The sequence below is a fragment of the Teleopsis dalmanni genome, chromosome X (assembly GCF_002237135.1).
Source record: "Teleopsis dalmanni isolate 2A chromosome X, ASM223713v2, whole genome shotgun sequence".
Classification (NCBI taxonomy): Eukaryota; Metazoa; Arthropoda; class Insecta; order Diptera; family Diopsidae; genus Teleopsis; species Teleopsis dalmanni.
In genome coordinates this window covers 63,973,968-63,988,575 of record NC_051848.1, presented here as the reverse complement: position 1 = coordinate 63,988,575, position 14,608 = coordinate 63,973,968, and the positions used below count along the sequence as shown (strand labels likewise).

Sequence of the window (14,608 nt, the reverse complement as noted above, 5' to 3'; positions counted from 1 at the left end):
TATATAAAAAAACATATGTAAAAATATAATTTCTACCATATATAAATAACTATATAAAAACTTTCGAAGTTGCTTAATTTTAATCAGCTACGAAATTGATTAAACTGTTGAAACTTGGGATTGCCGCTTTGTGTGATTTGTTGTAAATGAAAACTCTAGGTGTATTCTTTTGACGTGGATGCTCCAATAGAACAACTTCAGCAACTCATTTATGTAACTTTCTCACTTCGTTTTCTCGAACGATTTTTCTCAGTCTTGACAAACATTTCGAGTAACTAAATTTCAAAAGTGAGAAAATCGTTTAAAAAAACTAAGTGAGAAAGTTACTTAAACGAGCCGCTGGTTGCTTAACAATAAATTGGCATCACTGCCTAAATCAGTTAAGATATGACAAGTAAAAAATATTTTAAACAAATTTGTGGTTGATAAATACATGTAAATACAAAAATACCTGCAGATAATTTTATAAAAATATTTTTGTGTATAAACCTATAGAAAATGTATGACACAAAAAAGTTATTGGTGAGCATTTTATATTGTCTTTGAATTTATGTAAAAGTACACATTTTATTTAGGCTTTATCCGCGATAACGGAGAAAAAAAGTGAAATAAAGAGCGGCGCATTGATCAAATACTTGAAATTTTTGATAGCTCCAGCTCTTCAGAAGGTAATAAGTTGCTGGCCTTTTCTGGTAGAAATGTGCGCAAAACAACAATAGGTCTTTTCATTGGCTCGCAAGTACGGCAAAAAACAGCAAGTTGCTGGCCTATACTGGCCGAAATGTAAGCAAAACAACAACACTATTTTCTCTATCTCAGCCAGTATAGGTATACTGGCCCACCACACATCGACCAGTAAAAAAAAAATTGAAAAAGTGTTACCAAATGTTACCAACAAAATGTTATCAATCTATGTTAATTATTTATTTTTATAAAAAATGTAATTTGCTTGCATTATGCTATTTTTGCTAATTGTGAAAATATAACACTTGACAGATTGCAACAGTGATGCCAATGACTCGCGTGGCCAATATAGGCCCGTATGCATTTTTTGCCATACTCGCGAGCCACCGAAAAGTCCTTGTGTTTTGTATTTATTCATGTATTGCATTTTGTAATGAACATAATACAGAATTTATGACTTCTTTACAATTTCTAATCAGACTTAACAGTCATAAATAATAACCAGCTTACTGCAGTTTTCTATTTTCTTCCAATAATCATTCACAATAAATTAGTTTTAAGATTTACCACCATTGTAGTGCAAAAGGCTTATTCGTTAAACACTTTCAGGAAAGTGTGCTTATTTTAGCGAATTTTTGCTTAACATGTTAATTTTTAAGCGACACTTGTTCTGTTGGAGCTCTCATGTTAAAAAAATACACCTTCTATTGGATTTTGGTCATTTTTGGACAAATTTAATTACATAAGCCATAATTTTTTCTTTTAGAGTAGCAAAAAAATACTCGCAAGTTACGATAGAAACTATGTGAAGCAACAACAAAGCTCTTAAAATTTTAAGAGTTAGATTTTACTCGCAAAAAGTTTTACGTCATAAGTTTTAGTGCAGCCAAATCAAAAAATCAGTCTATTGTAAATGTTTACTAGAGATATGTTGCAAAGTTTGTCATTTGTTGAAATCATATAAACATTTTATTTGCTAATAAATTCAAATACATAAATAATTAAATCAATTTAAATATATGTGATGAAAATGGTTAGCTTTCTAATTGTCCTTCTAACATTCATTTTGTTTTCTTTTATTTAAGTTAATTAATTTTTAGTATTTACAATTTTTATATTTCATATTGTACACAACACAACAAAAACATATATCAAGAGTAAGCATTTAACAGTGATGCCAAAGTTTCAACCCTACTTATTGCTATTTTTTAACAACCGTGAAAGAAAAAATTCGTATACGAGTGGATCGAGAAAAAGATGAAAATATAACTGTTCAGTACACCTGTCATTTGAAAGAATAGCAATTAGCGTAGCAGTATGAACTCGGTTAATCAGCTCTTTGGATAAGATTGACCAGGATGTTTTTTCATGTTGTGGATGGCTTTTGTCTATCATTACCTAGCTGGAAAGTGATGATATTCATGGAAGCAGTAAAACGGCTAAACTGTTCTTCGCTTTTTAATTCTCTTTAATGACCGGGAACTCATATAAAAAATATATATTTCATATGAGATATATATATATATATATATGTATATATGTATAAGTTATGAAACTGATTATCTTTTTATTTAAAACCTTTTTTTCCATGGGGTCCATGAAGACGACTTAATATGGAGCCATATAATAACTGGATCTTTAATACTATTTATTAACATACCGATATACTGTTAAAATTTTTGAAGCTCGCGGTTAATAGAAGCGGAGTTATTACATGTGAATTGTTGAAGGGGCTTACATGTGAGGAGAATTGTTGGTACATAACTTTTAGATAGCTTTCGCAAACACATTTTTACGTAAAGGTGAAAACCACACAGCGTCAAATAGAGGTGAATAGAGGAGAAGGGGCAGCAATAATTTCTTTTACCCATAAGGCAACAAAATGCCGAAAAATCTGACAGAACGTTGCATTGCGAGTACGATGCCGTATATACAATGCTGAAAGGTTTATAACTTTTTAATTCAATTTTATATATCTCAAACATTTTAGTAAAACGAAATATGTATATTATTAATATATCTTCTCACTCAAATTAAAATTGTACTTTACAGATTATTATTGTACTGTGGTTTATGGTTGTACAACTGACTACCACCACAAATCTCCATCTCCATACCTCCATAGACTAGTATCACAAACCACAAACTGCGACCACTGTTCAAGCACTTTTGTTGCTTAAAGTTCCGATATTTGGTTCCTCAAAAATTTGTCATAACAGTGCGCTACAATGAGGAAATAGGATATGGGTATTTTCTCGAATTTAACATCCGTGATGAAGTCAGGATATTGTGACTCCGTAATACTGGTTGAACATATAACGTTCAATGCATGAGTTTTATTATCTTTTCTTTTTTTTCTTATTTTGCTCTGTTTATAGTGTCAATTATTTAAGTCAAAACTGGATTTTGCATGGAAGCATTTTATTTATCGTGAAAATGTGGCAATATATTTTCTTCTCCTGCTGTTATATTTTGTGCTCTCAGATCATGCTGTTATTTTGCTTTGCGAATTTGTTATCGGATTTCTATGTATATTGTTTTTGTAAGTTGTTCGCACGCACTCAACGGTGTTATCTTCTTAGGCGGTCAACGTGTTTTAACCTTAAAATATGTTCCAAAAGCAGATAAAATGAGAACGGAAGACAAAACATATTGCCACACTTTCACTAAAAACGGCAACGTTTCCATAAGTAGCACTGTTTTAATAGCTTTGATCTATATTTGCACAACAGAGAGAGAGCAAACAAAGAAAAACCGCAGGCTGTTACCCTTTTAGACAGCACGCTGCAAATTCATGGCTTGACTACCAATGCGTTTTTTCTAAGTCCTGCTTACTTTGGATTCCACCTTACATGCTCTCAAACATTAAATAAGTCACTTTCGTTGACTAGAGTATAGTTACGTGTTTTACTTGTTACATAAAACGTCAGAAAAATCTGAGCTATCACCTTGGCTTTTTCAACACTGATATCTTACAATTTTATAAAATGGACATCAAAAGCACTAAGCATATTTTAGCTAATTCTTTACTTTTAATAAACTCTGGAACAACAAACACTAGACGATGATGCAATGAATTTAAAAAAAAATCTGAAAAAACAGGAATAAAACTCATAGTTACATACAATGGATCTATTTTGGTTGCAAAATATACCCCGAATAATTCCCCAATAATATTAAAAATAATAGAATGTAGTTGGTCACTAATCATATGTTAACTGACCTATGTATACCGATTAAATCATAAAATCTCTTAATTACGAATAGTTTGTTATAAACTAAATCACATCACACCAATTAATGAGTTCAAATAGCCTTTAATTGGGAACCAAATTGATTAACTTTTTATGCAATTTTAGTATCGTCGTTTTCATAGACCAATTAAAATTATTGTAATCAGTTTATATTTATACTATTAAAATAGTTTCATAAATTATTTACAATTGGATGGGTAAGCCTAAAATAGGAAGAACAAAAATTGATTATTGTTCACATCTGTTAAGACCATTGAAATATTGTTTCAATATTTCTGTTAGACTGTTTTCCATGTGATTTCTAACCTTGTCTGACTGTCCGAACTGCTGGTCTAGTTGTAAAAGTTGATTACTAACGCATTTTTATTGTAAAGAGTTTATAACAACTACCGAAGTGAAAACCTTCATTAAGTAATTGTGAAAAAATGGAAACGGTCTGCAAATGAATCTATTAAAACTTCTAGATAATTGCTTTAGTTATCACACATATTTACGTTTCTCAAATCTAATGACTAAATCGTTATCTCTTTCATGTAATATTTAAATAAAATTCTTCCTTTGCGATATTAAAAATAGATAACTTAATTATAAGCGTAGGTCCATAAATAATACAGTTAAAAAATACCCATAATTTGAACTGGTTTTTAATAGAAGCATTCTCACTACGATATGTCGCGAAATATTGACAGTTAAGAAACCGCAAGACTGGTACTAGTTTCATTGAGTTTGATTGCTTATAATAGAAATTAACAGTTAAAATAATCTCGCACAAATTATTCCAAATACAAGCAAAAACTAGGTTAGTGCTGTGGAGAACAAAATTCATATGGAGCATGCAGTAAGATTTGTGGGCAATAAACTGCCTTTTGTGAACACTGTGAACCTTTACACAATTTATTTATTTAAAAGTTTTTCTCTGAGTTAAACGAACTCGAACTTGTTTATACTAGTTCAACGAACAATCGATAACCACTTACAAAATTTTATTATACTTATTTTTTTCGAATAAACAGTCCTAGTCATATAGCGATGCATACATTGAAGCCTCGAATTTCATCTTTGCCTGGCACAAACTCATAATTGTAAAAGTTTTGTTGCGACATTTTGTCTTCATGACTGAGGAACAATGAGGTATTTCATATGGGCTATGAATTCGATACCGTAACTAGGAAGAATTTGTTACAACCTAAGATGTTCTATAAGCAAATGTTAGCTTGTAATGTGTTCTACACAACGACTATTAAGACGACGAGCAATGTTTATACATTTAAAACTAAATTCACATTAAATTACAACGCTGAGAGCTTTAGATCCGCTATGATAACTCTTCAGGTACATATAACGATAGTAGTCTTCTTTATTCTTTTATCCACAACTAGACTTCTCATATACATCGGTGCTGTTATATAACATGTATAAAAACTTTTTGTATCGATCTCTACAACAAATATTCAACAAATGCTATACTTTCATGCGTTCAAGGAATCTTATCTTTAAAACTCTGTTACATATTATATTTTTAATATCCCTATGGAATGTTTTTCGCTACCCACTACATCTGTGTTTACACTGACAAGACTTCGACAAGATTTTTATATGAAAACACAAATTTTTATGTTTAGTATAAATGTGAACACATGTCAAAATCTAGTTGGTGTTGAATCAAGTTATATAACACGATATAATGTCGCTAAAATACAACATTCAGTACAAGTCTAAAAATGCGAAAAACGAGAAAGCTTGCTTTCATTCAATCTGGAAACAAGGACAAGTATTGTATACTTTTATATCATTCTTATTTTCGTTTTGGGGTTATATTCGGTCTAATAAGTGATGCATGCGAAATAATTATAGGAGAACAGTACTAATACCAAAAAATAAAAAAAAAAAATTACCTATTCCATAAGAATCTCTGGAAAAAGCGTAATTTGACACTTTATTTGTGTCACGCTCTCAGTTTGTCCTTTATTTGTATTTTATTTCAGTTTTTCTACGAGTAACCCGTGGAACAGTCCTACTAAAAATTTTCATTTTCCATTCCTTTACAATTTTGTTTTATTTTTATATGAATGAATCTTGAATTCATACACAATACTGTATTACGGTGAACTATCCAAGTTAACTTACTGGAGTATTAACTGGAGTACTCCAACGGTGGCGAGTTTCAACAAGTAGATTATGCAGTAGTTGCCAAGATGAAGAGGAGATAGAATCTATCAACCACTTCCTGTGTCTCTGTCCAAGACTTCAGACAAGGCGACTTAAATGTATTGGAGATCGCTTATTCACTGTCTTGGAAAAGATAACGAAAGCAAACTTATCGGATCTCCTCAACTTCATCTGGAAAACCAAATAGTTTAACAAGGATTACAAAGGTTAGCAATTCGCTTCTGCCGGCAAAATTTTTTGAGGGAATCACAATGGGCTATATATGCTGGAAGTGCTGACAACTGTTAGCACGCGCCTTCCGAACCTAACCTAACCTATCCAAGTTAAAATCAACTTGATTTTGCAGAAACTACTAATCAAAGAATACCTTTGCTACTAATCAAATCTGTTTTCAGCTGACAAAATTCCCATACAAATAATTTAATTTTTCTTAATTTATTCTTAACTAAGTTGGAAAGCGCTAAAGCTCTTTGTACAAATAATCAACTTTATTAACAACTTAAATAAAATAAATTGCTCTAATAAAGGCAATGGGAACACACGATTTATTTTAGAGGATTTCAAATATTTAGGATAGTAAAGTGTAATGTTAACATCAACATGTTTCTAATCTCTAATCTTCTCGCAATTGAAAAGACAAGACAAAAATACAATCTTGAATATTATAATAAGTAATATTATCTTAAATGTTATAAGAATCTCATACATTTTTCTTTAAAATAAACCATATGACTCACGGTAAAGTGTTGAAAAATATAATAGAAAATTGCATTAAAATAAATAATCAATGTAACATATAAAAGGTTGTGAAGTTGAATATTTTAGCACGATGCTATTTAAAGATAGGATTTTTTTTATGCTTTAGTTCTTGCACATTAACAATTGGAGTTGACGGAGCTAAATCCAAAAAAAATGTAACAAAACACGTCATAGAGTGGCTTTAGTTTAGAGTGCGTGAGCTTGCAATTAACAACAACCGAATACATGCACAAAGTTTCTTGCAATTGTTTGCAATCTTACTATACCTAAACCTAAACCTAATATATGCTAGCAACGAGACAAAAAAGGAAAAAAAGCATTTGTTTTAATATCTGTTGCTTCTCATGTTGTTATCGTATGCTACAACACAGCTGTTTCATTTTGATATTGCAATTCTTGCATTTTATGTACCTTGCAATGATTTTGCCAGACAGAGTGAAGCCCCTATTGATAAAATTGGTCGTATCAATAATTAATTAATGAAAAATATTTTCAATATAAAATTTTCAATTGCTACACCTGAATATATATAAGAGGTTATAAATTTCTGATTTACTTTTTAAATAATTTGATTAAACAATCGAAATAGACACACGGAACATATGAAAAATTAAAAATATAGTCAATTGAGATTTGGTAAAAATTTTTTTATTCGTTACAATCCATGCAAAACCCTAAAAAGTATCGGTTTTTGAATAATGAACACAACCAAAAAGTCATGGCAACAATGGCTAAAAATAAATTGTGTTCAAACAATACTAAATCAATTATTATCATAACGTTTTTTATTATAAAAAACTGAATTAAACCAGAAAGTATGATACTTTTATTGCAATATCATTAATATTAATAAGATTCAATTTTAATCTATATAAGTGGCAAATACATAAACAGTAAGTAATAAATTGCTAAAAACTCAGTTCTCTAAATTAAGAGTTTTCGTTGCTTGCTCATAAAATAATGAAAATTTTAGAGATGGCAACTCTTGCAGTATTTGTTGTCCGCACGTGGGAAAGCAACACGGGTATCGTTTGTGTTGAATATTGCTCCCAGCATGGGTAAAATAAGACGAAATAAAGTGCGACATAGTGATTATTTGAATCCACTTATTTTTAATTCCAACGGTATTGCCGAGTTGCAATTTGATGGTGATGATGAGTTCAGTCATGACGGACCAATTGGAGCTATAAGAGAACAGCTTCAAAATTCTAACATTGAGGAGAAAATTAACGGACTTCAAACGTTGGCGGTTTTTGCATCTAATAAGGAAAAAGTTGACTTACTATGTACCACTGACATTATTAGAATTGTTGGACCATTGTTGTGTGAACGTGATGAAGCGGTACGCAATGCTGCAGCCGGTGCACTTAGAAATTGCTCCGTCCACGGTACAGAAATATGTGAATATTTAGTACTTCAAGATCTAATGACACCTTTATTGGCGTTGCTTATGGACTATATGCATGATGACGATTGGACTCCCAAGTTTGACGCTTCAATGCGCGATGAAATTGATTTGCGTTCTGATATATTTTTGCAAGCAATTAATCTATTGTGGAATCTTTGCGAGAGTTCGATGGAAGCTTTAAAAATATTTAATCAAGCAAATATTTATAACAGACTACTACAGTGCCTTAATTATAAAAAATACGGATTAGACATTTCAATTTCAGTGGCGCAGTGTTTATTAGTTGTATCCGAAAACAATAGTACTTGTTGGAACGTTCTCAGTAATTGTATACCTGAACTGATAGCATTGTTAGAAATTTCTGGGAAACATGGTTATGTCTATTTAAGCACCTTAACTGCGGGTAAATGTTATTATATACAAATATATAAAAAAATACGAAATTTTTTTAAATAGTCATTTTTTTTATTTTTCTGCTTATGAAAAGGAATTCTCGCAAATATTCCAGCGCTGGCTGCATCATATGTAATGCACATAGTTAAAACTTTAAGTCATAGTCTTGATGTAGACCATCAGTCTATTTTGCTAAATACTATAAGTTCATTGCAACAACAAGAAACCGATAGTAGTGCACCAGAACTGGAAATAAGAATGGACACCAATGATAGTAAGTGTTACTATTAATAATAAAAAAATTACAATTTAATAATTAAAATTCATTAATAAATTTCAATAAATAAAAATTTTCATTATTTGTATATATATTTAATAATATATTATTTGTTTAGCGGAAACGGAAGATGCAGCTAGAATTCGACGTAGACGACAAGAATTACCGACAGACGCAGATATAGCAGTTAGAGATGTCGGATTTATGCTAGATGCGCAACGTATTGCTGCCGAAATTTTAACTAATTTAACTTCAAATGACGAAGAAGGTATGAAATAACTAAAGTAAAGTGATTTTAATTTTTGCTAATTTAAAATATATGTTTAAAGACTGGCAAGAATGTGAAGATACTGAAAATTCAGAAGAAGAAAGCGTTACTGATTTTAATGCGGATATGGAAAAAGATTCTAGTGACTGTTGCAATAAATTACCTGTCGAATTAAGCGAATCTATTAAATCTCTAGCGGTCGTTGAAAAAGTAAACATATTCGATAACGTTATAGACGTATAAATACTAAACCATTTTTATTTAGCTGTGGAAAAAAGCCCAACCCTTGCAAGAAGATGTTGTAGATTTGTTGCGGTGCACAAACGACGATTTATTAAAGAAGTAAGTTTTTATGAATAATGGAACTTACATTAATTACATATTTAGGACAAATTTTTTACGTGTATCATCACTCATCGCATTGCAAAATATGTGCAATTGTTTAGACACTGAAGATTTGGGCGGATGTAACGCAGTTTATAACGTTTGGGTGGAATTAGGCAAGCAAGTTTTTAAAGTGTCACCTGATACACAGTCAGATATTTCGCTCTTGGAACCATCAACATCTTTAATGCGTTCTGCTCTGGAACATTTAAAAAGCAGTAAGGATCTTTTTAGCCAAATGAGTCAAAACGATTTAGAGGTAAATTATATATATTTTATATTAGATCGTAAAATCTTATTTTTTTTATATTAAATTAAAGAAAAAGAATTTGAAAATTACAAAAAGAATTGAAGAAAAAATAATTTGGGAATTTTAATGAATCATTTTAATGAGTAATGAATTTTTTTTTAACTTTTTAAGATTATAACAAGTTTTTTATATAAGCAATAATTCAAGTAGAACATAAAATTAATTTATATATTAATTGAATTAGAAAAAAATGTAAAAAACTATAATGCATTAAAGTATCATAGTTCTTAGCGCAACTTTTAGTGATCTTTTTAGTGATTATCTTTGCTTACAATGTCCTAATTTTTATTTTTCGTGTTTGTATATGTTTAATTTATTTACTAATTATTCACGTCTAGGATTTCCATACTCAATATGCAGTTCTGTTTAAAAATATAGGTCATAGACAGTTTATTTCTGATTTGTTAATATTTGTTTTATTTTATTTATTTATTTTTTTTATTTTATTTATTTATTTTTTTTATTTTATTTATTTATTTTTTTTATTTTATTTATTTATTTTTTTTATTTTATTTATTTTTTATTTTTTTTTTATTTATTTATTTATTTTTATTTTATTTATTTATTTTTTTTATTTTATTTATTTATTTTTTTTATTTTATTTATTTATTTTTTTTATTTTATTTATTTATTTATTTTATTTTAATTTTAACAATATAATGACTTTATTCCTATCTTCCGATGGATGTTTTTAATAAGTTTTCATAAGCAGGGAAGTCATTTTCTCTTATTTTTTCAATAATTTGTAGGTTAATCAACAGTTGGTTGGCTTTTCTTTTACCAAAGAAAAAAGTGGTGAAATGAAAATGAATTCATTCATTTTTTCTCATCTGGAAAGTAGGGTCTAGATGTTTTTAATAGAATTTTACGCTAACGCCTCAATATCGCTTTATCGACCTGGTTTCTCTAAAACAGATAAGCCAGATAACATAAATATAATTTCGAAATCGTAGGGTGTGAATAGGGTATAATATATGAGAGAGAAGGAGATCTAAAACAAGTTCGTAATGCTAAGTGTACTGGATTTTTGAGTGACTGGACTGCTGTTGTTTTTTCGGTTGGTATTTATCTTTTATTCCTCATTTTCATAAAGTTTGACTTCTTTGCATTTTTATCATAAAAAATATGAATATATATTAATATCTTAAACTTTAGTTTTTAGATAGAAACAAATCTTCATATGAAAAATAAAAGCAGAGATTTTCAAAACAGGCAATGCTTTTTTAAAATTGGTCTAAGTTTTTTGAATGTTTTTAGCGTTTTTAGAGTTGACTTTAGAGAATGATTACATATTTTATAATATAGTTTTTTTACGTTGACATATTGTATGTATCTAAATATAATCATTGCTTGAATTTATGAAACATTTTCTTTAGACAATATATGCTTGACACGAAGTTGTGATTCGTATAAAATGCATTTGTCGGTAGCTTTCCTCTTCATCACAGCTAATTTGCTCTTTGGTATAATAAGCTTCAAACTGAATTGATATTAGATTTGAATATAATACAATAAAATATAAAATTAATTATTATTACGTTGAGGGAAGTTGAGTCAGTGCACCTGAGCACTTTTACTCTATATTAACTGCGAGGTTTCTTCAAAACCCCTCTTTGCGCCTTGACTGGATTATTATTTATCACATCATCAGACTAAGTAATAATTGACCTCAGATCTGCATACCTCCCCGAGGAGCCTGTAACCATTCTGAGATTTCATAATGCGGTGTTAGTAAGTCTGTCAGATTTCGCAAATAATTTCAAGGCTCTATCCTTTATGTATTTTTTGATGGAATCAATCTTGAGGTCCCTAAGGATGTCATTCGTCCTAATATACCAAGGAACTTTGAAAAGTCTTCTCAGAGCCTGGCTTTGTGCAATTTCTAATTGGTGAATAGTAGTGTTTAAGCTTTGCTAAACGCTACACAACCATATAGAAGTGACGGACAAATTATTTGGTTATATATCAGTTTCCTGTTCTTAGCATTGCGATTTTCATTTCTAAATGTTAAGTGACGTTTCCGATACACATTACATATTCTTGTTAGTGAAATTTAAAGTTATTAAGTACCATAGCTCTTGGTCGTTGGAAAACATTTGTGGCTTTGGAATGAAATCTCAGTTGTTTCGTTAAACTTAAAGTGTTTTTGCTTTATTTCCGAAGCCATTCGTTGACATCGATGACTAAGCACTAACACTCCCAAAACAAGCAGTACTCCTTCTCCGTTATTACCCCTCCCATTTTTTCTTATTGTCCCTCCCCTTCTCCCTTATTTCCCCTGCCCCCTGTCTCAACCATCACCCATCCACTTCCTAATCCATGTATTCGTATTGTACAACCTTTCGTGTTATTTGGTTTCAGGACCTTGCAGGCTACAACGACAAGGTTATTGAGGATGTTATTTGATTTTATTCAATTCAAGCACCGAAGAGTTTTTCTTTTTAGGATGTATCAGTTGCTAAAAGATTTCTATTTCTTAAGCTATTGAAGCAAAAGTAAACCTCATAGTCTAGTCTATACCTAGAAAGTATAGCACTGTTTAGGTAACTATATTTTATTGAACACATATTTTAAATATATACGAGTATATTAATTCTGCACAAATTCTGTTTACAATTAAGTCTTAGCATGATGACTTGTCAAACATTACTTAATGAAAGAAATAGTATTAGTTGACAGGTTAATTATCAGCTACTTGAGCTTGCCCCTATATACAACAAAATAACTATTAAAAGTAAACACAGTATAACGATATTATAATAATTTATTTACAACAAGTATTTATCTACAATAAGTATTTAAGTTCATTTAAGTAACTAACTTTTATATTTTTATAGTTGATCTTAGGTGGTATCAACAATTGCAGTGTACCTGAAATTCGGGCAAATTGGTTTCGCATGTTGGGCACATTAGGATGTTTATTACCGGAAACATTGGTTAAAATCATTATTTTATTTATTATTGAAGCCACCGAACAAGTTAGTTTATATTCTAAGCTTATTTAATTGTCTTTATAATACGACGAGGTGTGTTTCATTTGTTAACAGGAAGAGGATGTATGGTGTATGTCGGAAGCTTTAGATGCATTTATGGATATATTTGCTGATAATGATTGGCATCAAATTGTTATTGAAGGCAAAATTATAGAACGCATTCAAAATTTATCGAAAGTATTTAAAGCAAAAGTGAGTGCAAAGGAAATATTTACACTTCTATAAACGAATTAAAAAAAATTTACTTTACTGAACTCTTTTAGGGACGACAGCAGAAAAAGGATTTAATGGAACGTTACTTTGCTGTTCAGACTGTACAATTAAATTTAACTCGCTTTATTAAATATATGGAAGCAGAAACATCAAAATATATGGCAGCCAAAAATGTAAAAAAATCGTAATTACTTAAATTATGTTTTGAAAAATATATTTTAAGAATCTTCAAATCAAATTGTTATAATGCAGAATGTATTTATATATATTATTTTTGTAAATTTGTAACTTTGCTATTTGCGTTAGTTGAACCTTAACAATAAATATATAGGACAAAGATTTAATCTTCTGCGTTTAGTATTGATTTTTACCCAACATCTATTTCAATAAATTGTAAATTTAATACATATGTAAATATTTATTTATATATGTAATGTAATATTAAATGCTGAACGAGGTTTAGATTTACAAATTTTAAAACTTCAAAGAGATAAAAATGTGCTTATTTTTTAAATTGTTAGGAGTTAGGTGAAACAAATATATGAACGAACATTCTCCTATGTTTATCGAGATGTAGTGTCGGTCTGCTACGATCCATAATTTTAGATCATTGTTTTATAGATATACGCGCAATTAGATTGGCTGCCCTTAGCAGGGGCTTTTGTAGAAGTTGCCAGGATGTGGTTCTGAAGAAGCAATTAAACGTATATTTTGCCGATTTCCGATTGTTTACATGCAAAGAGTTAACTTTTTAAGATGTTCCTACTTTAGGCAAATGACTGAATTAGGCGAGATTGACTTAATAAAACATTTGTTATCGAATACATATGATTTATACTAAACGGCTAGGAAAGTGAAAAATATTTACATGAAATCACAACGAGCCCCCGGTTTTCAGTAATACCCAAGACTTTATGAAAGAGTGCCATAATAATATTAATATTCAAAATTTGTTCTCGTCGTTTTTTTTTGCTCGCTCTCATTTCTTGTGCTTTTAGAATGTTTTAATTATACTATTCTGTAATTACTACAAATATTTTGTAAATATTAAATACTTATATTTGTGACCAAAAATTATTATTATAATAATTTGTTACCGGGCTAATTGGTCAAATTTTAATATAAATAAAAAGACACTAATTTATTATTTATATTTAAGAATCTCAAGCACATACTTTATGTTGTTTAAGTTGTAAATACTCGTATTTTAACATTTGTACTCTAAGAGGAGGTTCGAAATATAAATTATTTGTCAGTTTCGACTATTCGTTTCCGGAGTTTAGCAGCATATCCTTAAAGTATTTAAAAATATAAATCTTTTTTGATTATATTGAAATATTTGCAAAGAATTTGGAAAAGATGACATGATTTTTTTTTGATCAGCTGTAAGTACATGTACATATACATCCTTATATAGATATAATATAGATATTGAATGACTTTTTTCTGTTAGGGACTAACAATAACTAGTTAGAGTTTCAAACAACTTACAACTA

The 14,608-nt window shown here is 29.7% G+C and overlaps 1 protein-coding gene across 1 annotated transcript; it reads left to right on the top strand.

Annotated features, from left to right (window-relative positions):
- The first annotated feature begins 7,690 nt into the window (after window positions 1-7,690).
- On the top strand, window positions 7,691-13,438 carry LOC119689158 (HEAT repeat-containing protein 3). The gene is made up of 10 exons (XM_038103921.1): window positions 7,691-7,759; window positions 7,840-8,677; window positions 8,762-8,941; window positions 9,063-9,212; window positions 9,274-9,422; window positions 9,478-9,554; window positions 9,600-9,855; window positions 12,744-12,884; window positions 12,954-13,091; window positions 13,163-13,438. Exons 2-10 carry the CDS (start codon window positions 7,921-7,923, stop codon window positions 13,298-13,300), a joined length of 1,986 nt encoding a protein of 661 aa, XP_037959849.1. The 5' UTR covers window positions 7,691-7,759; window positions 7,840-7,920; the 3' UTR covers window positions 13,301-13,438.
- The last annotated feature ends 1,170 nt before the right edge of the window (window positions 13,439-14,608 follow it).